At 37.0% G+C, this 26,648-nt stretch overlaps 1 protein-coding gene across 25 annotated transcripts in view; it reads left to right on the top strand.

The window, feature by feature from the left end:
* The window catches only part of TCF4 (transcription factor 4), a 353,798-nt gene that overhangs the window by 206,608 nt on the left and 120,542 nt on the right, over positions 1–26,648 (top strand). For 20 of the 25 annotated variants that reach the window (XM_060613923.3, XM_060613912.3, XM_060613922.3 and 17 more), the window contains 2 exons: positions 20,903–21,032; positions 21,514–21,563. In XM_060613923.3, coding sequence (XP_060469906.1) covers positions 20,903–21,032; positions 21,514–21,563 — 180 coding nt within the window. The remainder of the gene's footprint in view (positions 1–20,902; positions 21,033–21,513; positions 21,564–26,648) is intronic. The other 5 variants (XM_060613935.3, XM_078435218.2, XM_078435215.2 and 2 more) reach the window with 1 other exon arrangement.

Raw genomic sequence — 26,648 nt, 5'->3', positions numbered from 1 at the left:
GAGAGCCTATAATTGTAATTTAATTAAGAAATAGAATATCAAAATAAACACCACAATATAAGGTTACATATATAGTCATTAAAATACCTTGCCATGTTCTTTTTCTTGCCATGTTCATTTTTATATTTTCCAAGTTTTCTTGCTTAATTCCTTTCTTTTCTTGGCTTCATCACATTGCTTTTGTTTTATTTCTTTGCTCCTTTTTCCTTCTAATGTTATGAGAATTATACATTATATTTTTCCTTCTAAAAGTTGCTCTTTTTTGAAATTACTCTTTCATTTAAATTTTTTTTAATGTTTACTTATTTTTGAGAGAGAGCGAGAGACAGAGTGTGAGTGGGAGAGGGACAGAGAGAGATGGAGACACAGAATCTGAAACAGGCTCCAGGCTCTGAGCCTGATGCAGGGCTCGAACTCACAAATCGGGAGATTATGGCCTGAGCTGAAATCGGACACTTAAACGACTGAGCCACCCAGGTGCCCCACCCCTACTCTTTCATTTTTAATGCACATATTTAAAATTATGTTTTTCTAATAAAGTCTAGAATTGGTTAGTATGTATATATTTCCTGAACAAGAATCAATCTTTTTTAAAATTTCTATTTATTTTTTTTTATTTTTGACAGAGTGAGTGGGGGAAGGGGGATGAGGGAGGGAGGGAGGGAGGGAGAGAGAGAGAGAGAGAGAGAGAGAGAGAGAGAATATCAAACAAGCTCCACACTCACCTTGGAGACTGACACAGGGCTCAGTCCCCCAACCCTGAGATCATGACCTGAGCCGAAATCAAGAGTCAGACACTCAACCAACTGAACTGTCCAGGTGCCCTCCTTTTTTTTTTTTTTGAATCTTAGCACTTTCTTAATTCCCCCATTTCTCCTTTCACTCATCTCTTTTACCTAACATGTTGAGATCAATAGACTTCTACTAGATTTTTCTTTTTTTATTGTATCAATAATCACAAAGACTCTACTCTAGGGTTTCTTTGCCACAACTTACTTTTTCTTGTGGACCATTACATTTCTTTTTTTGCTTTTTTTGTCATTGTGTGGTTACACATCTTATATGCAATTCTTTGAGAAGTTGGAGGGTATAAATTTTTCAGAATTGTTACATTTTCTATATTGTCTTTACTTTGACCAGCTTTTTTAGTGCAACTTGGCTAGATATGAAATTTAGATACGTGTTCTAAACTCACATGTTCCTTTTTTCCATCTCATTTTTGCCCTGACGTGTGTAGCCACACTAAGTACAGCACTTCACTCACTCACTGATTATTGTATCAGAACCCCTCTAGCTCCATTTATGTACTGACCCCCGGTTCGGAGCACCCTGGACTTAGCTCTTTTTCCTTGCAGTCTTCTAGCTTTGCTGATGATTCATTCTTTTTTTTCCCATTACATAACCAATCCATCTACTTTTATCTTTCAAGAACAATTCAAACACTATAGTCCATTGAAGGCACACTTTCTTATTTTTCAGCACTTATCGATAGACATATCTCTTCTAAATCTACGCATATTTACACACACACACGTACAAACATACGATGATTTATGAGGTGTGGGGTTGGAGAGAGAGTAGAAGCGTGTGTTCATCATCACAAGCCAGTCCCTACATAGAACTTAAAAAAATTATTGTGATAAAAAACACTTAAGGTAAAATTTACCATCTGAGCCATTTCTAATTGTACATAGTTACATAGTACTGTTACGTATACTTACCTTGTTGGTCAACCAGTCCCTGTAACTTTTTCATCTTGCAAAACTGAAACTCTGCACCCATTGGACAACACATCTTCATTCTCCTCCATTCTCCAGGCCCTGGCAACCACCATACAATTTGTATGAATTTGAGTAACATAGGTACCTCACATAAGTAGACCTATACCATATTTGTCTTCTCTCACTTAGTGTAATGTCCTCAGGGTTCATCCATGTAGTAGCAGGTGTCAGAATTTTGCTCATTTTTAAAGCTGAAAAATATTCCATTGTATGTACATGTCACATTTCATTTATCTGTTCAGCCATCGAGGGGCGCTCCAGCTGCTTCCACCTCTTGGATATTGTGCTGCTCTGAACAAAAATATGCCTGCATAGAATTGTATGCATTCTAAATGCTTTTAAATACAGTAAAGAAGGGGATACTGATATTATCATCATTTTGTGAATCAGAAAACTGAGAAGTTACTCATTTATTTTTTATTCATTTATTCTTTCATTCATGTGTCCATTGTTAAACCCAGTTGTTAAACATATACTGACTATCTGCTATATATAAGTAGTGCTATGTGCCAACAGCACAAAGACCTCAACTTCTAGGACCTTCCAGTTGAAGGTGGAGGCACGTGGGTCACAACATAGACTTGAAGCCATAATTTCAGCGTCAGGTGATTATCTGCATCATGCATACTTGAGACACACGCTAGGTACAGGGGAACTTGAGGAAAGGCATCTCTGTATCAGACTGATAATTGAAGAGAGACTTCCCAACTAAAGTATTGCCATTCATTAAAATTCATATTGTAAATGTAGGTGTAGATTGACTGCTCTGTTCCCACCATCTGGGATGGTTCCTGGCCTCTGGCATTTAACCAGAATGAGTGAAAAAGGAGTTTTCTTCTTGACTGTCACCGTGGCACTCCTTTTACACTAATGTATGGTCTCGAGGACTAGGTATGACAGATGCTCCAAGGGTATCATTTCTTTACTCCTCCAAGCAACTCCATGAACTGGGCCAGTTTTCTCCATTCCACAGATGAAGAGGCTGCAGTTAGGGCACGTGCTGTAGCTTATCTAAGAAGCCTGGACCCTGGTCCCTCTTCCTCACCTTGAAGGCAAGACCCTTCATGGTTCGTTGGCTGCTCTATCCAGATCATTTTGACCTTTGTTTTCAGACTCTTTCTTGCCCTCTGAACATCTTATTCCTACCAACACAGAGTATCCAAAACTCATGAGGGAAACATAACTTTCTGCCCCTTGGAAGAGGTATCAAGAAGCATGAAGCAGTCAAAATGGAGGGTAAAGACGAAACCTCAGAAGTAATACCAAAATAGCTGGTTACACCATATATGAGTAAGACTGGACACTGCCTTTCTATGCGGCTCATTCAGTTGGACTCTCATTACCCATTCAGGTTTGAATCAGGACAGGTTAATGTCACTTAAAATATTTCAATTCAGTGTAAAGATGATAAGAAGAAAGGAAACATTCCCAAACAAGCATAGAGCATATTACAAAACATTCTCAAGTTATTTGTAAAAGAAAATACATTTTGCAATGTAGCCCTTACATAACTTCCATTCCTTCTCTTCCCTCTCTGTTCTGTGTTCATTATTTCCCTACCTAGTAACTGGCCCTTAATTAATATTCCCTTTGCTTGATTCACAGCTGTCTAATTGATCTTCTTGTCCGGCAAATTGTTATATTTTATTCTTATCTAGCCACACTATTTTATCCCTTTCTTCATACACTGTACATGTAATTAGATCTCTGAGCTCTGAGGTTTGCTGGACAGTTGTCATTTGCACTGCTTGCACATTCAGAGTGTACTAAAACCTGTGGGAAAAAGATCTGCATGGTGAGTGGCCTACTCTGAATTAGAACCTTCCTAAGTTGTCAACTGAGACTCTTTGCATTTCTGCTCAGTTGATTAAATTCTCCTCCTACAACTTGAAGTTGGGATTGCGGGTGACGATGTGCTCGATCTGGGTGAGCTGCTCCTTGAGTGATGGAGCACCCCACCCCTGAAACCCTGTTCTCAGGTCACAGGATGACCAGGATGGGACCTGAGTTCAATGTGGGAAGCAATAGCTTCCCTTTGATCCGTTGCAGGATGCATTTAAAAAAGAAAAAGAAACACTCTGATCTTCTGAAAGCTACAAATGCATAGCTCTTTTCACTTGGAGAACGACAGGTTGGTGTTTGAGCTGTAGCCGAGTAACCCTGTTTAGTGAATGTCTGAATTTTGACTTTTATGAACACTTAATAAATACATTTTTATTTATGTTGGCTAAAAATATCCAGCTGCTGGTATTGCCTCCCCCATACTTTTCCTTTTACCTTAATGCCAAAATTCGAGTATTTAGATTTTTTAAATTTCATGTTGAGCAGGTGTGAGGGCAATATGGATTCATAGGGAGAGTTTATGAAGTTGGTTGTGTGGTGTGTTTGCTGGGAATGTGCATTTCTTTGTGACGGCTGTGGCATGCTGCCTGAATGTTCATGGAGCTCCATCACCCGCCTCCGACTTGCATAAGGAACGGAGCATCGTGGCACAGGGGCAGAGGGACAAATTTATGAACAGGTCCTCAGATCAGGTGGGACTTCTAGTTCATTCTCTGACCATCTGCTTGACCTTTACTCTAGTGTCTCCAAAGGCTTTGACTCTGTGCCAGTTTTAAAAATTCTGTGACTCTGAGTCAGGGATTGAGTATAAATCTTAGAGGATTTTTTACCCCACTTTTTTACCCCACTGCCGGTGTTCAGAAGGTGCTCTGAGTCTGTTCCCTTAAGTTTAAAAATATGTAGAATTTGTTTTATTGACATGTTAAACTTTTGGAACTGTTTTATTATGGAAATTTTCAAATACACACAAAAAATAGAGGAAATTTCAAAATGCTCTGCCATGTATCCATCATCCAGTTTCAACAGATGTCATCATTTTCCTATATTTTTAATATAGCATCCCTTTTACTTTATGTTTCTGAAATATTTTAAAGCAAATCCCAGATAGCATATTATTTCACCTATAAATATTTCAGGAGAATCTCTCACATATAGGCCCCCTCCTTTGCTTTCATAGCCACAAGGCCAGTATTACAGCTAGCAAAACTATCAATAATACTTTACTAGCATACTGAGATTTTCCCCAGTTGCCTTGCAAATGTCTTTTTACAGTTGGCACGTTTGAATCAGAATCCAAACAAACCAAACATGTTGTGTTTGATTATCATGTCTCTTAAGTCTTTTAAAAATCTATAACTTTCTCCATCCCTCCCCTTTTTAATATTGTACCTGGATCATTTTTCCTGTATAATATCCTAAAATCTGGATTTGGCTAATTGCTTCCTTGTGGTGTCATTCAACATGTTATTCTATTCTCTGTATTTCCTGTAAACTGATAGTTGGATTGAAAGGTTTTTTAAGATGTGGGTTCCATTTTTTTTTTCATGGATTATCTTGTATACATCATTTTGCTTCATATCAAGAGACAGATAATATCTGATCATTCTCTTTTCATGATACTTAGATTGATGAGTGAGTTCATGCTCCATCAGCCTGCTCCTCCTATCATGAATTTGCCCATCATCTGTCACTTATTGGTTTAAGTACTATTGATGATTATTTCATTGGATGTTACAAAATACTCAAGAAAAATTAATTTGATGAAGTTTCTTCTCCTTATTAAATCTCATTTGGACTATAATAATCTGTAATTCATTCATTTGGCATATTTTTACAGCTTCCCATTGTATTTTATATTCTTTCTTCTGGCTGAACATACAGGTTGCCTTACAAATATCAGTTCACTAGATGAACTGAGTGTTTCTGGCCTACCCTACTAATTTGTTTATTTGTTTATGTTTTCTTACACATCCATAGATGAAGCTTTCTATGTTGTTGTGCAGTGACTTATCCCCAGTGCTTAGAACAGTTCCTGGAACATGATCATGATTATTTATCGAAGGAATAACTTTGTGAGTTGTACATGTTGTCCAAAGACATACTTTGTACGCCTAGGTGCATTGGTGAAGGTGCCACAAAACAATGGGAACCTGAAATTTAACTGAACTATGAAAAGTTCTCGATATGTCATAATTTTCTGAAAACTGCTTTAGCCACTGTTAGCATTTCGGGCGAAGGAATAGAAGTTGCAAGAGCTGTTGTCTATGTTGGCAAAAGGACGGAGGATGGCAGATGGGTTTGTAGGTGTTTGAATGGGGACACTATACAAATAAGTAAATAAACATAAATATGTACATACGTAAATGTACACGATTCTACACACACACACACACACACACACACACACACACACACACACTGCTGTTCCATCCCAGGTTGCCCTGACAGTTTTAGAGCTGTGTGCTGAAAAGCTTTAGAGAAACTTGGCTTTGAGTGTGCAGCAGCTACTTCAGAGCAAAGGTCACAGTATCTCCTGCAGGAAGTGGATCTTCGTCTCTATTCCATGAGTGAAACCTGAAGAGTTGAACTATTATTTTGGGCACATAAAACTTCCTTCAAATAGTAGTGAAAATTAAGCAGCCAGTTATATAGTGTGCAAATGAAAACAACCAAAAATGTTCATAGAAAGGATTAGTAGTTCGGAATATGAGAATGTTCTCCAGGAGAAAAAAACTGCCCAATGGCAAACAACAAGCAAAGGTCTCCACTGTCTCTCTGTGATCTACTAGGAGACCTACTAGGTACGAATAAACCGGGCATATTCAAGATATGTGCTGAACTTGAGCAGCCTAAGTGTGAGTATTCTAAGGGAATTGAAAGCCAATTTGACTTTAAATGGGTTAGGTGTTGACTGACAGTGTCCCCAGAAGTAATTAAAAGATGACTGCTCTAGGAAATTTTCTTTCAAACCATGCCTTAAGCATTTACAGGTCATAATTCCTTAATCAGATCCCTCAGAGCCATACATGTTCCAGAATTCAGAAATCCTTTGCATTTTAGGAAGTTACTGTGGTGCATGCAACGTGTACTGTGTAGCCCCCATCATGTACTGTGTAACATGTACTTTGTACTGGACGCAGTATTTGGTAAGGAGGCAGGTGACCATTCTGTAGCAAGCTCATGAGTAGTCACACCCAGTAGGATAAAAACAAGATTATAACTGTTCTCATATCAGTTCAGGTTAAGTTTGTCACAAAACTGTAGGAAGTGGGCAGAGCTTTTGGGAAATCAGAATTGAGGGCAGGGGGCTGTAGACCTGTCCACAGACAGAAAATAAATAAATGTCCATACTTGCCGGAGGAACAAAAGCCAGATAACAAATAAAGCAAGTATCATTGTTAAAGGATTTTAAACCCATCATATATGATTTGCTTCTTTCAGTTTACATAAGATTTGGCAATCTGAAACAAGGCTTGTGTACCCAGCTAAAACAGTTTTTTTTTTCATAATTTTGGAAAATAGTACCTCACATCTAAAAACGCTTAGACCTTTCACCTGTCTGTGTCTCAAAGCCGGTGTAGTTGAAAGACTGATGGGCTCTCAGTGAAAGGTCTGCTGTGGTGTGGAGGGCAGTCGCTGGTGTTTGGTGCATGAGAAAAGCAGCATTATCACTGTGCTCGGCCGGGCGCTGGGCTTTGTGGAATGGATCATTACAGTGCTGAGTTGTTCTGACTCCACAGCAGTGCACTTCATACAGCATTTGGGTAGGAAATTATTTAGGTAAATGCAGTAAGGAGCCTACAACAGTGGGAGAGTCTACATATTTGCTAAGTGCAGCTGTCTTCTATATATTTTCGCGATGAGAATTAGTAAGCTATGAATAATGACACAATTGACACGTGGAAACTAAAAAAGAAAAATCACATTACCTTTCACATTTAAAAAAATTGGCCAAGCGGTCTTGTCCTTTTTACTTTGCCATCGAAAGGTTTCTTTTTAGTATGTTTCTATAGAAAGCTCTCAAATATCTGATAAATCCCTGTGGCAGCTTTCACCTGGGCTGTGCATGCACAAATAGAATCAGATTATTCTTTATCTTGTTATAAACAAAGTTCAGGAAATATTTCTGAAATGAAGATAATCTCCATTCTTCATTTCCTGCTATGTAAAATTATCTTGCAGAACTCTACTCCATGAAGCTATTCAAGATTGTTACTTATTTAAAAAAAAAAAGAGTATTACTTATTAAAAATGTAAGCAATGGAATTTGCCAAAATAAGAGATATTCTCATAAAACATCATGATTTGACTAAGCAGGTGTGGAGGAATTGTTAGAAAATTGTTAAATCTTTGGATACTTTTTGGAATAATTGATCATACACTATAGGTGCTACATTTTTAAAACATGTTTTTTTCTTTAAATGTGAATTTATCACATCATTTCATACTTACTCATTTATTTAACAAAAATTCCGCTAGGATATTGCAAATTTTCATAAACACAAAGTTGCCATGTACGTCTTTGCACATAGATTTTTATATACTTGTCCAAGTTTATTCTTCGGTTAAAATTCTAGAATTGAAAATTCAAAGTCATGTGCTTTTAAAATTTTGCTGTACATTTTTTTTAAGTTTATTTATTCATTTTGAGAGAGGGAGAGAGTTTGTGCGTGAGTGGGGGAAGAACGGAGACAGAAAGAATTCCAAATAGGCTCCACGCACTGTCAGCACAGAGCCCCACATGGGGCTTGATCTCACAAACTGTGAGTTCATGATCTGAGCCAAAATCAAGAATTGGACACTTCACTGACTGAGCCACCCATTTTAAATTTCCTTCCGGAGAGTTTTTACCAGTTTACATTCTTATTAGCTATATATGAAAGTGAACTTCCTCTCTGACAGCTGAAAATTTGTCTTATTGTCACTTGCCAAATGTCTTTTCATGTATTTATTGCCAAATTTCAAATTTATTCTTTCTATAAAAGAATAGTTCATGATTTTTTATTGCAACTGAAGGAGCTTTTTATTTATTGAGGGTATTTATCTTTCCTTTGAATTATTTATTGCAAGGATTTTCTAAACTTTTTTTCTGCATGCATAATGTTTTAAAAAATAATTATGTAGTCATAGGTTTTAATGTTTCTTTAATTTTTCTACATCTAATGTCATAGACAAAGCCCTCCTCTATTTTAAAATTTTAAAAAATCTGCTTATATGTATTTTCTTGCCTTTATGTTTTAACCATTTAATTACATTTTGATATAAAGTGGGAAGCAAAGACTTGCTTACATTTTTTTTTTTTTTTTCAAATGCTGAACAAACTTCTGGTACTATTTATTGAACAATTTCTTGTTTCCTCATTGATTTTTAAATGACAGCTTAATCATAAATCTATCTATACGTACTTCCATTGCTGTGTCTGTCCCTTCTGGCAACAGTACTAAATTGTCTTAATTTACTTTGCTTAAAATATGTATATGTATATGTATGTGTATGTGTATGTGTATGTGTATGTGTATGTATGTGTATGTATGTGTGTATGTATATGTAGTAGGTTTTCTCAATTCATTTCTTTGTAAAAATTTTCTTAGCTATAATTATCATGCATTTAGTTTTCCAGATAAAATTTAGAATCATTTCAAGATTCCATGTTCTCCCTGTCCCCACCCATTTTTTTTCTATTTGGCATTTTGTTTGGATTTGCATTCGAAATCTAATTTAATTTTGAATCACCAGATTAATTTTATGCAAGTACTTTTCTGCAAAATATTTGTGTGAAAAGATTAAAGTAACCAATTCCTTTTAAAATTGATATATGAGAGTATTTTGGTGTTTTGGAAGTGTTTGTGCTGCTGAATCTGAATCCTTTCATGATTTTTGTTAAACTGCCTTGTGAACTAGTTCAGAGAGTCAGTGTCATATGCTGAATATCTAAATATATTTATAATGAAGAATTTGAGAAAACATAATAAAATATATGCCTGTCCTACATCCTCAGAGAGAAAATAAGAGTACAGATGGATATAAATGCTCTACAGTTACTATTAGGAAAGTTAAAAATCATAATCCTTTCCTAGCTCTGTAAAGCCAGTTGATTGCTTATTGTTAGAATATCGTCTTGCCCGTAAAGATTGAAGGCTGCTTATAAAACATGCGTGTGAATATTGAGTAAACTGAAAGGTTGAAGACTGGTTAGTTTGCTGCAGAAGATTCTATCGAGTAAGTGAGTTTTGAATGGAGTTTCAAAAGAGGCGGCAGGTCACTGTGCAGGTCGAGGCTGGAGCTCTGAAGCTGACAGTGGCTGGAGGTGATGGGAGAGAAGGCAGTGGGAGGAGGCTTCATACCATGTGACTCTCATTGTACGTAAGCCAAGCTGAGGGGAGGATGTGGCTGAGGAGGTTCTGTGTCCCCAGTGCCTAGAACAGTGACTGGTTCACAGTAAGTGCTCAGTGCACAGTAAGTGCCAAATGTGTGCAAGAGGAAAGAGAAGCCTGAATTGTAGACTGGAGCTAAATTGGCTGTGAGGGGGTATTGGGAGGGGAGGGGAGTGTTTGTAAGCTCTGACAGGTTTTCTGCTGAGAGAACAGGGGCAGCTCAGGGCTTAAAAAGCCTAAATTCTGATAGCAGTCTATGAGCATTCTTGGTGGGCATGGGGTGATGGGGAGAGTAAAGGGTGAAGAGAGCATCTATAAAACTTCATGGCATTTTCACCGTGGCAAAATAATTGAACTTTGGAGATATGTCCTAAAAAACACTATACCTTCATCTTAGAAAATGGGTCAGCAAGCTATGGCCTGGAGCCAAATCTGGCCCACAGCCATCCTTATAAATAAAGTTTTATTGGAACACAGCCTCACCTGTTCATTTACATATTATGCATGGCTGATTTAGTGCTAGAACAGCAGAGTTGAGTAGTTGAAACAGAGACCATATGGCTAGCAAAGACTGAAATGTTTTCTGTCTGGTCCTTTAAGAAAATATTTAATGACCTTTATCTTAGAACAGTGTTCTTGGTATTTAGTGGTGGCATTCTGGAAGAGTTCACTGAATTAGAAGAGTTGAGACAAATTGGTGCAGGAATAGTCTGAGAAAGTTTAGGTCATATCACTTCCTGTGAAGATAAATGCCCCCAATTTTTATCCTGTGGAAGCTCAGTGTTGAAGTTGTTGCCTTGATTATGTTATTTCTAGCTCCAGTCTACTGTGGCCATTTCCACTCAACTGCATTGAGCACCTACTATCTCTTGATGCTGTCTGACCCAACCTATTATCCACAGTTAAGAAATCAGAATCCCAGGGCTAAATATCATGTCAAGACTTCCCCACTATCTGCTAAGGAGAGTAATTTCAGCCAGCCATTTCAAGTTCTGCCAGCCTGTTTTATATGCCATGCTCCCCAGGGTAACTGTCTTCTTCAAAACTCTCCACAAGCCATCCCTCTTTTCCTCGCTGCGTCTTCGATCCTCTCTCTCCTGCAGTGTCTTTTCTACTGGAGGTGTGTGATACCACTGAATCTGTTCCCCCCCCCCCCCCCCCCCCCCAGGTAGTGTCTGCAGTACCCAAGCTGGATGAGCGGTAAAACATTTGAAAACATATCCGGAGCAGTCCCACCATTTTTCAACCAAATGTCAACCATTTTGTGTGCATTTAGATGAACGTACAACTAATTTCTTCACAGACTGTACAAATTCTGACTCTTCTAATATATTTTAAAGGGCCACGAGAATAATTAGGAAGCAGCAGAGTCTTGTGGAAAAGATGTGTTTAGTCTTTCACATATTACGAATTAAATTTTAGGTTTTGTTTTTTTTATGAAGCATTCAAGAGGTGGCGTTTTTCAAAACCACTTCAGAGGCACAGGAGGAGAGCTAAGGGCAAGACTGAATATAGAGGTGTAGGAGTTTTATGTCTGCTGGGATAGAGATGGGGACCTTATCTTCATGACAGTAACCACTATAATCATGCAGATATCGTTAGCAATCAATTTATGAATTAATTAATCCAGTTGGCATTTATTGAAAATATACTATGGACCTGGCCTACTGTGCTAGATGCCAGGAATACAGAGATGATTGAGGCTCACTTTCTGCCCTTGAGGAACGCCCAGACTAGCAAGGAGAAATCGGATGCATGAACACTTGCCATACAAGATGAGAAATGTTACAGCAGATGAATGTTTTCAGATGAAGTGGAAGGAAAAGTCTAGAAGAAAGTGGGTTGAAATGCAAGAAGACTGAGTGGAAAAAGAAATAGCAATGAAATAGAAAAAAAAAAAGGAATTTGAACTTCACTGGAAGAGACAATTGACTGCATTGTGGAAATCGAGGTCTGAAATGAATGGCAAGATTAAATAGGTGATGGGGATTAAGGAGTGCACTTGTGATGAGCACAGGGTGATGTATGAGCAGGTCGAATTACTCTGTTGTACACCTCAAACTAGTATTACACTACATGTTAACTAACTGGAATGAAAATAAAAACTTAACAAAATAAAGACTAATATAATTTTTTTTTAAAGAAATGAATGCCAAGGGGCTGGGTAGAGCAGAAGCAAGGGCAGTGGAAATTTCAGACTCGAGAAGTGACATTTCCATTGTTCAAGAGGACTTGTTTATAGCCTGACAGGTCCTCGTTCTTGGCCTGTTAAAAATAGGTGTAATACACATGTGTATTACTTACAGCCAATAATCTATCATGTTACATTCTGACTTACATAATGATGTTACATAATATATATTGTATCAATTTATAGTACGATATTTTATATATACAACGTATATGACAGTGCTCCTTCTCAACTAACAAAGGCTGAGCAAGTGATAGAAACTTTGCTGAGCACTTTATATTATCTAGGGTAATTCTTGCAATGGGTAGGTATAATAATACTATTCCTCCCAGACGAAGAACCTCAAGGCTATAGAGGTTAGGCAGATTGTCCAGGGTTATCCAGGGGAAAGTGGTACTCACACCCAAGTCTGTCCTCCCCTACTGAGTTAGAGGCTCCTCTGGAGGAAATTTGAGAGATGAACTTTTGGTGTTAAAAATGAACTGAAGAGAAGCAGGTTGACTCCTCCTAATGGTCGGAGTGAGGGCAAGAAAAACCAAGTGCACACAATGGAGGGAGGAAGTGTGTGGAGTTGAGGACAAGCACAGGCTTTGAAGGCAAACATGACCGAATTCTCATCCTGGTTGTATTGCTTGCCAGCCACATGTCTATCCTTGGTCAGGCCGTGTTCCCACTCTGAATGTCCCCGTGTGCACAATGGGGGTCGTATCTTCTGCCTTATTAGCATGGAAAGGATCTGCAGCCGTGCTTGGCTCTTACCAGACACTCAGGTGTAATAGCTACTACTTACTCCTATTACCCTATCACTACTCTTATTTCATATCCCCCCCCCCCTTCTCCTCCTCTGCTATCACTACTATTGCTACTATTATTATCAGCAGTAACAGTAATTGAAATGACTAATGGAATACATCTGTGCTAGAAAAAAGGTTAAAAAAAAAACGCAGCATAGTCGTTTAAGTCCTTGATTTGATTAATAGCAGTAGTTCTGCGTTCAATATTTAGTGAGCGTTTGCCATGGCAGGTCTCTATGCTAGGCACAGTAGGGAGTTAACACTGAAGAAGCCATTCTCCCTTTTAACTCGCGTATAAATTTGTTTGGCCTTTGTGGCCACATATTCTTGATAAGCCATGTATTCAAGAGAGCACTTTGGGAGTAAACTGTTAATGCACATCAAAAGCAGACCCACGGGAAGGATGGGGCCATGGACAGCTTTGCAAGGATAGTCAGAACTTAAAGAATTGCACAATGATTTGAAGATTCCATTATGCATTCACGGCTTCTCCAGGTAACCTCAGTCTCCTCATGTCATGTGCTAGGCTTGTCTCCTTATTTACAAGTTCAGCTCGTTATCAGGATACTTCATTTTAGTAAATCTTTTACGTTGGCCATTAGACTGAGAACTATGTGAGGTGCTGGGTAAGCAGATGAATGAGACCCTAGATCCTGTCCTCCATGAGGACAGTCTCAACATAAAAATGTTTTTATAAATCCTTACTAGAGAGGATGTCATTTACAACAACCTTGAAATGGAACCTTCCCCATCCAATATGAAGAAGACTGGCATGTGACATTTTGATATTTTTTATTTTACTAAAATAGCAACCTGGCCAAATATACTTTTCAGCACATTTATTATAGCCACATGTTTATATTTATAGGAGAAGTGATGCTAATTCCCTGGTATGTTAACAGGTCTTATTCAAATTGTTCTATTTTTACTTTGGAACAAAATTGCTAAAGAGAAACATTTTAAGGCAAGTAGTGATTATAGCACACTTATCAAATTATATATTAAATAAACTTCCTGAACTGAGAAGGAGCATAAACTGAAAAGAAGGCAGTTATCTTGAATTTTATATTGTTTATATAAGATTTCTTCAAATCCATTTTTATTGTAGGTTACTGATTGCTTTCCTGTTTTCTTTTGCTAAATTTCTACCTTCTCACTAACAAAAAAAATCCTCCTTTTAATCTGTAATAGATGACTCGGGATTCTAGAATGGATTTTCAGAAACCACTGCAAGACCTCCTCACTTTATTGTATACAATAAATAATGTATTTTTTTTAATTCGAGAGGTGGTCAAATAGGTGAATGCATAAATCTCACCAACCCTTGGGCAGTTGTAATTTCCATTCCAAAATGCATGAGTTTTTTACTTGACTATTACTCTGCTATACATTAAGTAATGGTTACTATGGCAACCTTTGCATCACATTATAACATTTAAATATAAGGTGTTGTGTTTCTTTATAGGAAAAGACAATATACTTGAATTTTTAATGTTTGGTGAAATATAATCACTATGAAAATAAATAACTTTGTTCAAGGTCAATTGAATTTGGGGATTATGCATATTCCTCATTCATTTATTTTTTGTGATGTCATGGGGCAGTACAAATTTTTGAAAAATTATTCCTGATAAATATCATATAATATTCATTAAATGCCTGTAGTTGGCCTTGCAAACAGAAAAACAAAGTTGAACCTGTTTAAGGTATTTATCAGTGGCTATTGCAGTAGTAAGAATTTGAATTTATTTAGCATCACAGTGATAAAATTTTATCAAATACGTTTTTTATTTTTGCGTATCTAGTTGTGCAATATTTAGTACGACTAGTTTTGGTCTCACGTATAGTTGAATTAACAGTAGCAGTTTGCTCACGCTTGCGAAAGCAAAATTAAATGAGCCATTGAAGTAATCCTTGTGGCAGTTCCAGGAAAATGGCCACTTAAGCTGAAATTATCAAGATTGATTGTTGGCCAGTTTCTTTATTCAATATGGGTCAAAACTAGCCATTTCTTGTTGCCAGTGTAGTTCTAGGCCATGAGGCTGTCATCACTGTTTATGTGGACCCCAATATTTGACTTTTTTTCATTTTTTTAATGATGATTTCTCTAAATTATTATCTCAGTGTATATTTTCTGAGAGTAGAAGACCTCACTGCCAATCAATCATGCACAACTTTTGAGGAATCATTTAAACAGTCATCAGTGGGTTGTAATATAAGACCATGAATTGGAGGGACATAGGACGGTAACTGTGTCGGAGTCCATCTCTCTAAAGGACATTTTACATATGTTGTTTCATCTGCTCCTGATAACTCTATATTAGAGCTTTCATTATTCCCTTTTTACAGAGGAGGAAAATAGGATTTAGAGCGGTTGTGTAACTAACCCCTAGTCACGATGCTTTTATGCTTCTGAGCTAGGGTGCATTCCCATCTGTTTGACCTCAGGGCCCTCCCTCTTTCCTTAAGAGGTTTTTTTGTTTGTTTGTTTGTTTGTTTTTAAGTTTATTTATTTTGAGAGAGAGAGAGAGAGAGAAAGAGCAGGAGAGGGGCAGAGAGAGAGAGAGAGAGAGAGGTTGTGGGAGAGAATCCCAAGCAGACTCGTACTGTCAGCATGGAGCCTGACACCGGGCTCGATCTCACGACCGTGAGATCCTGACCTGAGCTGAAATCAAGAGATAATGACCTGAACCGAAATCAGGAGTTGGCCACTTAACCCACTGAGCCACGCAGGCGCCTCGAGAGGTTTGGATTCTGCCTCTGACTTGTTACAATGGGCCTTGCACGTTCAGAGTAAGAATAAAAAGCATTGACCAGAAGTCCCTAAAAGAAAAATCTTTGCTAAATGATAATTTCAATAATTTACATTTCTCCACAGCACGATGACAATCTGTTAAGTCCCTGATTGTGCAAGTTATCCTTGCCATCTTATCCTTCTAACTTTCCAGAGTTCTATTTTGCTGAAACCAAGCATAAGACTGAACTCAAAATAAACTCTGAAGGTGCATTCCCGGACCTTCCGCTCTCGGGAATAGAGACTGTCCAAAGACTGACCTTCAGTTTTGAGCTTTGAAGTTCAGAGGTGGACACAGGTGGAAATACTGTGTTCTTCATTGCCCTTCGCTGTGAGATATATTCTGGGTTGCGGAGTAAGTGCCAACAGCAGCAAAATTATCGCCCCCTCCTGCTACTAGAGTAAGTCAGCAATGGCCCTTCTGTGGTCAAAATGGCAAATTCAGCAGCAGCTATTCGACAGGGATTTGCAAAAACTTCCCCATGGCTGTTAGGAATCTTATTCAGCAGTGTCTTTGAAAATCCGATCCTGTGCAGAATTCACTATGGAGAAATGACCTCCTTTGCGATTTTTTTTAATGCGTTTTAAACAAATATAATTGGTAATTTTGCTCAATGTATATTTTGCACTTAGTAATGCAAAGTCTATTAGGTACCCATACAAATATCCAGCATTCATAAGTTTTATAGTGGTTCAGAATTTTATTTCCATATTAACGTAAAGCCTTCCCAAATTCCTGGCTTTATAGAGTCAGTTCGCCATACAAAGCCACTATACATCACTTAGGTTTGTGATGAAAGAATGGAATTGCAGCTGTGTGAGTACTAGAATACCCAAACATGAATTAGACTCACAAGCATTTGGCAATAGTTCAGAAAAGGAGCTTAATCTGGTTTCATCTGAGACTGCTTTTCTCTGTTCTACAACATCCCCCCAAGATGTTGTGTCTGATATCGGATCACAACGTAATGGGAGTGACGCAAAATCAGAGAAAGCGCTAAGAAACCAGGGGCACATTTGCTTTTCCCCCGAGATTATTTTTTCTCCTGCTTCTGCTGCTGCTGCTGCTGCTTCTTCTTCTTCTTCTTCTTCTTCTTCTTCTTCTTCTTCTCTCTCTCTCTCTCTCTCTCTCTCTCTCTCTCCCCCCCCTACCCAATTCCAACTCTGAAATTCAAGGTCATTCACCTATTAGATGAATTAATTATAAGCCAAAAAGCAGCATTCATCGTACTCTGATCTCACTCATATCTATAATTAAGGGTAAATATAATCTTCCTTTTTAGAAATGTACCACCCACCCATTACATTTAAAGTGCTGACTGAAAGGAAATAATAGTTCAGAGCAAGATGATTTTAGTTTAACAAGAAAAAAGTTGATAATTTAAGCTTGAAGCAGTTAGTTCTATTTTTGATTACCATTCAGTTATAAATCTAATTTGAGATATATGCTGCTTTTCTGTTACTCAAGTTTAATTCATGGTTTGCATTCTTGGTTGCATAAGCAAAGTTCAGTGGTTGATCAAGGATGTTAAAAAGCTCCCTCCACCCCCCCCACCACCAAGGGAATCGGGGCAGTGTTGAGAATGTGTTAGACTGAGACCCAGATCTGATATAAAACAAACAACAAAAATTTAATGGAAAAAGGACCCTCACAGAATGTTGCATTTGGCATTTGAGTGGCTCTGGTGGGGAATAGCTTACTGCTGAAGAATCAGTTGTAGGGGTGTGGACCCCAAAATATTTAAGCCCAGTTCACAAAGTCAACACACACACACACATATATATATGTATATATATACACACACATATATACACATATATATGCTGCATGTATATATATATATAGAAGCATACACACACACACACACATATAATATTTGGTTACAGTATTTTAAGTCTTAAAATTGTTTGTCTTTGGAAGAAAGTAAGGACTGAATAAGGGGAAGGGCTCGTCTCCTCACATTGCAGACAGTTAAAGAAAATGGTAAACTATGGGTTTAAGATTTACAGGTTAGCTCAGTGAGATGCCACATCTTGCTTCCAGTGTTTCCTGGCAGACTCGGGCAGCTCTCGACTGGGACCCAGCATAACCGCAGAGCATGAACTTGCACAATGTGAAAAACCTGAAACCTTTGTAATCTTATTTAAGGCAAAGATGAATTTGCCCATTTTGAAAGTAGACTTTAGCTTTCAAACTTAACTTTTAAATTAAGCATTAATATGTGTGTGTGTGTGTGTGTGTGTGTGTGTGTGTGTGTATGTATACCATGCAGGTGAATTCATGTGTAAATGAATGCCTATCCACTTTGTGCCATATTCAATTTACCTTGTTGAATTGAACGCCATTAACTTTCTAAGTTCATAAACTCAGGTTTTTTAGCCAGTGGAAAATTTTTTTTAATCTTTCTCATTGCTAAAGAGAGTTAAATGTGTGACGTAAAGGCCAAACAATAGTAAATGGTTATTGTTCATTTTACAAGTATACTCTACAATAAGAACACAATATTTTTATCTTAACTTTCCCTAGGGGGGTGATTACGGCCCCCTTAAGTGTGAGGAAATGCTTATTTTTGTTGCTTTAGAAGAATGATTCTATTGTCTGAGAGAAAAAGAAAAAGGAACAAACAGGTCTAAAAAGAAAGAAACAGGAATGTGCTTTGTTTAAAAAAAAAAAAGGATTAACATGAGCCACCAAATGTAAGTGCTATCTGGTCTTAGTTCTGTGTCACTATCCATAGTTCTGGCTGCGCATGCAAGTGTTTGGGGGCATAGTTTATTTACAACTGGCCCGTGAAATGATTTTCTTTTACATTAACAACAGTAAGGTCAGCCACAGCCAGTTAGCGATCTTCTAGTTATCATTTTATATTTTTCACAGCTCTGTTGTGAATGCTGCTAAAACACAGTACAGCAAGCTTGTTTGTTTTTATGTTGACCTATTGAATGCATCTAGTTTCTTGGGAGTGGAAACCTTTGCCACCAGGACCAACAAGAATTAAGCACTGGTTAAGCTCATTAGGAAGACAAGCAGGCATTTCAACCTATCTGCTCAGTCCTTGTTTGAGTATTTTGTATTATTTTAGGAAAAGAAAATGAAGGCAGAGGAGTAATGTCTGCCTAAGATACAAAGTTATCAATAATGTCCCCTTCAAGCTCCTCTTTTCATGAAAGGGAGGCTTATTTGTAAATTTACCAGACTGTGAGGAGGCTGTGATTTAAATCATTCACAGCTTTATCGATGGAAATTTCAAAGAAAACTTGGGCTTTAAATGTAGATTTTGTTACTAAGATTTACCAAGAGTGAAATTGCAGGTTGAGATTCTAAAATTGTTGAATGCCACTTGTAAAATGATAAAGAAATCATTTGATGTTATGCTGGTTATAGATGTTATTCCTGGTTTATAGAAAACTATTACAAAGAGCTCTGTATTTTAGTTTGTCATTGGGTAGCATTTTGATATCCTAAGTTTGGAAGAGGCAGTAATTGAGCATGCGGATGTCATATTTTTATCTGGCAAATGACCTGGTTTTATCTGGTATTTATGTGGCAAATATGAAGATACTCGCAATGAATTTTTGCTCAAAATGAGCTTCAAAACTAAAATCTCCTCCTTAAAGTTTTATTCGAAAGTAATGTTGACTATGTATCCCTTGGAAAAGTCTTAAACTGGAAACAGTGAAGGCAAACTTATCAGTAGCTGTTTAGTCCTTTATTACTCATCCAGCACTCACAAAAAATCCCTGGAACAGAGAGGTTCTCTTTATGATATTTAGCTATATGGCACTGGAAAGGGGAGGTTTGAATTTTTGATTTTCCAGCTTATGGGTCATATTTGACCAACTGCTTTCACTAGAAGACATGCCACTTTGTTGAGCTATTTAGGAATCAAAAAGACTGTCTTAATTTAAAACAAGGACTCTTTGTTTTAGTTGGTGACTGCCTTGTGAAATTTTTCAGTTCTCAGCGGGTTAACCAGGGAACAGGGGCAGAGTCATAATTGGCCTATTTAGAGTATTTTGCATGTGAATAGTGTGTTAGTGAAGCATCCCTAAGTCTGTTGTGAGTGACATGGTGATTAGAATTTAGATTAGGGAAAACACATTCTGTACTTTATCAAGGACAGTAATTAGTTCAGTCAGTAAAAGTTGATTACAAGTAACGATAAAGTTAGATTTTTAGTACTTAATTTTAAAATTTCTTTATTAAATAGTAAATTTGTTCTTAATATAAATGGTAGTATCTACACTTGTTTTCTTGCATATCAGACTAATTAACAGAACAATGTGTTCAATGCAGAGTATAATCAGGCGATTTATATATTATGGGTAAGTTTTTATGTAGTTTTTAGAAAATGTAATATTATTATATGATCTTTCGTGTGTCATCATTTTTGAAAGTTTAGTCATTTATCACACTGTGATAAGTTAATGGTATTTGTGAAAGTTTTCTAGTGCTCAGGTAAATGTTTAATCTGTGGGGATGTATTTTAACTTCCAGTAGTCCTCAAGAGGGCATTCTAATTTGTTCCTGTTCGCTTAGAATGCCTACTATTTCTATGATTTTGGAAGTTAGCGTGAGATTTGAATTTGCTCCCGGTTCTGCTGGCATTTTCTCTTCTGTGGGTGCTGTGTAAATCCGTGGGGGATAATGCCGAGCCGATGCAGAGTCCTCAGTGGAGGGGAGCGTCCTACCCTCACCCCCAACGTGAGCAGTCGGGGGAAGTTGTGTGCATCCGAAAAATCAGATTCTTCTGGAGTTCTTGCGAAGGAAGGGCATGAATAGTTCCCAGATATGAGCCTAAGTGTAGATGAAGAAAACATGACTCTTACACAAACGCCCTCTTCTTAAACAATCAAAATGTGAGTCGTCTTAAGATGAAAGTACTGTTTCAAGAGAATCACCTTCTACCTTCCTCTCAAAAGCAAAGAATTTGAAAAATCACAAACTTCGTGCTAGCTTCTTAGACTGCTTTTCTTTTTCTTTTTGTTTGGTTGTGTTTTAATTGTTGCAGCTCGGCAGATGCTGTTTTCTTTATTGCCGTGGTTTAAGTACTAACAATCAGTTGGGGGGTGGTGAATGTGAAAAACTAACCTTCTATGTTTGTTTTCCCTTTTGAACCTTTTAGCAGAGTCTCCTTGGAGGTGACATGGATATGGGCAACCCAGGAACCCTGTCGCCCACCAAACCTGGTTCCCAGTATTATCAGTATTCTAGCAATAACCCCCGAAGGAGGCCTCTTCACAGTAGTGCCCTGGGTAAGGTATTCCTCTGTTTGAATGCCTGAGTGATTAGTAGTAGTCTTTTTCTTTCTTCTTCTCTTTTTTGATGCCATCCTTCTCACCCTATTCTCACCCCACCCCCCAAAACCATAAAATTTTGCTCAAATGTCAGGCTCGTGACCACCCCTCCCCAGTAGTACATTGGATGGGTATGTTAACAACTTCTAGTAGCAAGAGAACTATTTTGGTGTATGCTTATTTCTTGTTTTCTCTTGGCTGCCCATATAAGGAAACTTAAAAAAAAAAATCAAAGCTTAAAAAAAGTTAAATATCTTGATTTTTATGAAAAAGGCAGAATTCGATTTCTGCCAGAATAAAATATGATAGCAGTACTGACATTTTGCTAAGGTAATGATTTAAGAAAATCTGGTCTAATCTAAATGGCTTCGTGGTTTAATCTGTTTTAGTTAGGGAAATAGGCATTCGGGGACCTCACAGCCTCTTCATTTTCTTTCAGAGGTGCAGACAAAGAAAGTTCGAAAAGTTCCTCCAGGTTTGCCATCTTCAGTAAGTACTGCTTGTTTCTGCTTTGTATATTGTTTTATTTTGTTCTGTTTTGTATTGATGCAAGGGAGATAGGAGCAAATGAGGTTCCATGCACCAGAGCAGCGTGTTTATCTAGACTGGGGATGAGGTAGGAATGACCTGCACGTCCAGCCACCTGACCCACGTTGGAGTGATTAATTGTGTATCCTGGAAGACTGGGTGGTTGTGTTGATATTCAGCAGTTTAAGCTCTGAAGAGAGCCTTGAAAAGGTGCCTGAAGTTCGAGGAGTTTTACCTGTACAGGGCTTTCAAGAGAATGAGTATTAGTTTCATGTGTTGGTTAAATTCTTTGTCGGTATTATGATGATTTATGGATTTGCATGCGAAAGGAGATTTGTGGAGAGGATTTAGGAAAAATTTACATGGGTTTCAGCCCAGAGTGCAGAGAGAATGTCTCTATTTTCTAGAGAGGTTACTGAATAAATGCTGCAAAGGTAGCTGCATCAGTAGCCATTTGTGTCTGGAATACCAGGTGACAACTAGAAGAATCCAGCTGTAACCAAGAGCATTCTGGGTCTTTTTACTACCTGGAGCTACACTCAGGCGTTGGTGAGGTCCCTCCAGGCTCCAGCGTAGCAAAAGTTGGTTGTGATCCCAACTAAATGCGATATCTTATTTTCAATTCTTATGTATATTTTCAAATCTGAGTTCCTACATGATTTTATTTAATTTTCTTTAAAACCAGTCTTTGCCTAAGTAAGTAGGCAAATTGCTTTGAGTAATTTCCTCCTTACATAGACCAAGAATATGAGTCTCCCCCCTTCTTGTTTCCTCCTTCCCTTCTTCTTTTTTCCTTTCTTCCTTCCTTCCTGTAAATATATATATATATATGTATATATATATACATATATATACATATATATATATATAGAGAGAGAGAGAGATACATAGTTTTGATTTAATTTAATTTAATTCTGTGTTCTATAGGGCACTAGTATTCTTTGAAAAGAATGCTCATAAGCCTTATTGCAAGTTCTTCTCCTCTAAAATAAAATGGTATTCGGGTTTCTGAAAATATATTACCAATTGATGCTCGCATATTAGTTTTACTTCATTTTTAATAAATTAGGAGAATAATAGGTTTTGCAAATGTGCTAAGATTAGATTAACCCAAACACCTGTGTATTTGACTTGCTTTCAGTTCAGCTCATCCAAAAAATTATTAAGTGAATATATCAGAGTGAGTCTTATCAGGAAAAAAACACAAATTTTGTATGCTGATTATCATGGACTTGGTAATGTTGAAGAAGCATCACAAAATTATCCATAAATACAGAAAAATATTGTGTAAATAAAACTGCCAATTGTGTATAAAATGGTCACTTTGGACTACCAATAAGTCACTTAAAAATGTACTGAGTGGTTTATTCTTTAAATTTCTGTGCTGTATTAAAATTGACCAATATCCCTTCAGGTTTTTCTAAGCATATTTTAAGCTTGAAGTTGGTGGTGGATTTAATGTAGATGAAACTTTAGCTTTTAATAGCTTTTATGACAACCTCAAATGATACAGTCTTCACAGCTGTTGACATTTAAAACATGCCTGCACCTAATACGGACAGTATTGAATACAATAAGTGGACCTTCAGGTGTCCTGAAATGATGGAATAGTTGCATGCTGTTAAAGCCATGTAAAACTTGAAGCTATAGAACCTTATTTATGCCTCATAGCCAAACAGACTTTGTTTTTTCCAGTGCTAAAATTATGCAGAAATCTACCCAATTTCTAAGGAGTGTTTTGGTGTGGCCTTAGATATTATCTGTCTGCTTAATCATTGTCAATAATAATCTCTCCTACTTCACTGTAAGTTTTTTAAGTATTTTCCTAGAGTTAACTGGCCGCTATAGAAAATTTCACGGATACAGTGTTTTCTTTGCCATTTTGACAGTTTGTGTGTTTTTGATATGTTGTCCATGTTGAGAAATAAAAAGGTATCTTTCCTTTCTTCGCAGTAGATCTAGAATTGGAAATTTTGTTTGTAGTATTTAATTTTTGGCTTTTGATGGTCAGTTTAAGATTTACTCTTCTTAGAGAATTTATCTTGGCTAAATGTTTTAATGGTCCTTAAGGAACATTCTCATAAGTAGAGCCTGTTTTTTTAAAGACAAGGAGGAAAATTCAGTTGAAATGGATATTTTATCCTTGTGATTTTTTTGACTTTTCTTTTTTTAAGCAAGAAGAGTAACCAAGTTTGGTCGATTTCAGAATCCAATCATCTATTTATTGTCATTACTTTAAAAAAAATCTCTGCTCTGTTTTAATAGCAATAATGTGACTTAGTTTATATTAGCTTCGTTGCATGCATTGGATTGCTTATTACTTATAACAAGATCCATGTGCCTTCCCACTGCACGAAATATATATTTTAATTTGATCTAAAGAGATGGTCCGCAATAGTCACTGTAACACGTTTGCTCCGGTATTTTTAGACCTCTGCCATGTTTTTCTTTCTTTTTTTAAGCTCAAATTAATATATACCTGGTAAGATATTTCTAAAACTTGCTTCGGTATGTATGAATAGTTTTCTTACAAATAATAAGAAACTGGGGATAGTAAAAGGTTTCTTTTCAAGTGATTATGACTAGCTAAAGACATTTATATGTTTTCTTCAATACATATTTACCGTGATAAATAGTAATAAATCTGTCACAATCTGTGGTGTGAACTCACTTTTTTTTTTTTCTTTTTGAAATGGGCCCTTTCTCCTCCTTGACATAAAAGAAAGAAAATTTAAACTGTAACATCTGTAATGAGATATTATTTATGACCTTACTAGAGTACAGAGGCTGGACCTCTTTTGTCGCCATTAGGCTGGATCTTCACAGGAAATGAGAGCAAGGCTTGTCTGGCCCTGTTTTTGAAAATACTGCAGCATCTGTGGGAGAGAGGAAACATAAGCCTGGCCCAACATCACGCCATGGATCTGGCAGGATCCTTGAATGTGTTTGGGCTGTGCACTGCATCTAGAGACCTCAAGTCACTGAAGAAGCATGACAGTGATAGGATGGCGGAAGAACCATCCTGAGGGGTCGCCTTGCACAGGCGCAATAGAGGGAAGGAATTCTGTCCCTCTGGACCACAGAGGCCTGTACTTAGGGCTAGGGTGATGTTTCTTTAAAGGCAAGGCTGTGTGAAATGACAACTAATTGCCCACAAGAGCCCTGCTGAGTCCTGCAGAACATTTTTGTGTTCTCTGTTCAGATGGGTGGTACGTTCTTCTTTTCAGGCACCTACCAGTTTCTTGTAACCCTCATCTTTTGATGAGAGTTTAATAATAAAGCTTTATTTTTTGTTGATGCCGGAATTTATTTCACCACTCTCTGATTTCTTGGATCTGCACATGAACTTCTTGTTTGATTTCTACATTTTGGTTTCCTTTTTTAAATCGTATATCTTAAACTTGGTATTTTTTGATTTTACTGCTCTTCCATCATAGTTTCTATCTTTGTATAGCCTAATAGTCACACCTATTGAATCGTGAATTCATACAGAGAGAAATATACCCATTAAATCACATTTTGGGGGGACAAGGATCCATAATTCTTAGAAATTTACATGGAAGCATTAAAATCTAGAAAGCAAAAAATTTTCACCTTATGTCATTCTAAAATGTTTTTTCCAAACACACATAAAAAACTCAAAGACATGGTCTTTTAGAGACTTTATTGTGCCCACCAATATGGAAACACATAAAACTACCCTCTTCTTATAACTTGAATGCATGAAATGATATACATTTAACCAGAAACTGTTAACAACTGCAACCATTCTACTTGGAATGCTGATGAAAATTTGTCTTCAATTCCAATCGAGCTTTAAAACTTTAATGACAGTGTCACTGTCTTCCCCAGTTGGAATCCCTGGAACTTCAGATTTCTCTAGAAATAAGAAGTTTTATCTTTAGAAATAGTTTATGACCTGTCTTATCACCAGTGATTTTTCCAAACTGAACTTTTCAGTAAAGTCTATTTTTTATGTTAAATTGACTTTTTTTTTTCCTTTGTGTGTTGTTTTCTAAATCAGGAAGATCTGGCAAACTTTGTATTAAGTGATCAGGAATAATTCTGGACACATGGATCCTAAGGACAACAATCTCTACAATAGTAACACTTCTAAAATAAGATTTGGGCACTCCCAGAAAATTTTAGAGATGAGTTAATCTTTAGATGGGCTTGAAAAATACAAGTTCAATGTATATGAGATACCAGGTTTACCAGTTTTCTTAAAGAAGAATTCTTAAAGAACATAAAATCTTAATGTTTAAATGAGTTTTCGTTTTTTGGTTTTTTGGTTTTTGGTTTTTGGTTTTGGTTTTGGTTTTGGTTTTTACAGAAGAGATTGTTAGGAAAATATCAGGGAAAGTTGGATAATGCTGATGGCATTAAGTGATCCGTGTGTTTTACATTATATAAAAAACCTTCATATGTGAAGGTAGCAAAAATGATCTTGAGTTCATACCTTAAAAAATTTTTAGGAAGGAAATGTTTTTTCTCAAATGCTTGAGGAAATCAAAATTTAAAAGAGAAGTTGGTAATTGTTTATTTCCTTCCTAGAGGCTCAGAAATTATATGTTTGAAAAGTCAGTACTTAAAATATATAATTTCCCCCATCACTTTGAAAGTGATCATATATCACAGTGATGCTATTTCATGTCAGCAAAATTTTAACTTGAGTGATAATGCAACTTACATTAAACTAAAATATATATTAATTTTAAAATGAACTAAGTGTCAGCGACCTGGACTCCTTCCTTTGTAGGAAATTCTAGAGTAACCAATTATGTGATAATGTATAAAAGGAGGGGCCTCATCAAGGTTCATTCTTGGGGAGGTAGATCCTTTGTGAAAAGTATAACTATAGGTGTTTACATTACAATATTTGGTTAACTCGTAATAGTTAACTTTAAACTTAGGGTGCCCATTCTCCAATTAAAAATATTGAAATATGAAGTTTGGATATTAAACTTATGCTTACTAGTTATAAAAATGTATAGACAGAAAAAAGATGAAGTATAATGCAATTAAATCATCCCCAGTAGGACGGAA

Source organism: Panthera onca, chromosome D3 (genome assembly GCF_046562875.1).
Source record: "Panthera onca isolate mPanOnc1 chromosome D3, mPanOnc1 haplotype 2, whole genome shotgun sequence".
Lineage (NCBI taxonomy): Eukaryota > Metazoa > Chordata > Mammalia > Carnivora > Felidae > Panthera > Panthera onca.
This window is presented reverse-complemented; position numbering and strand designations above follow the sequence as displayed.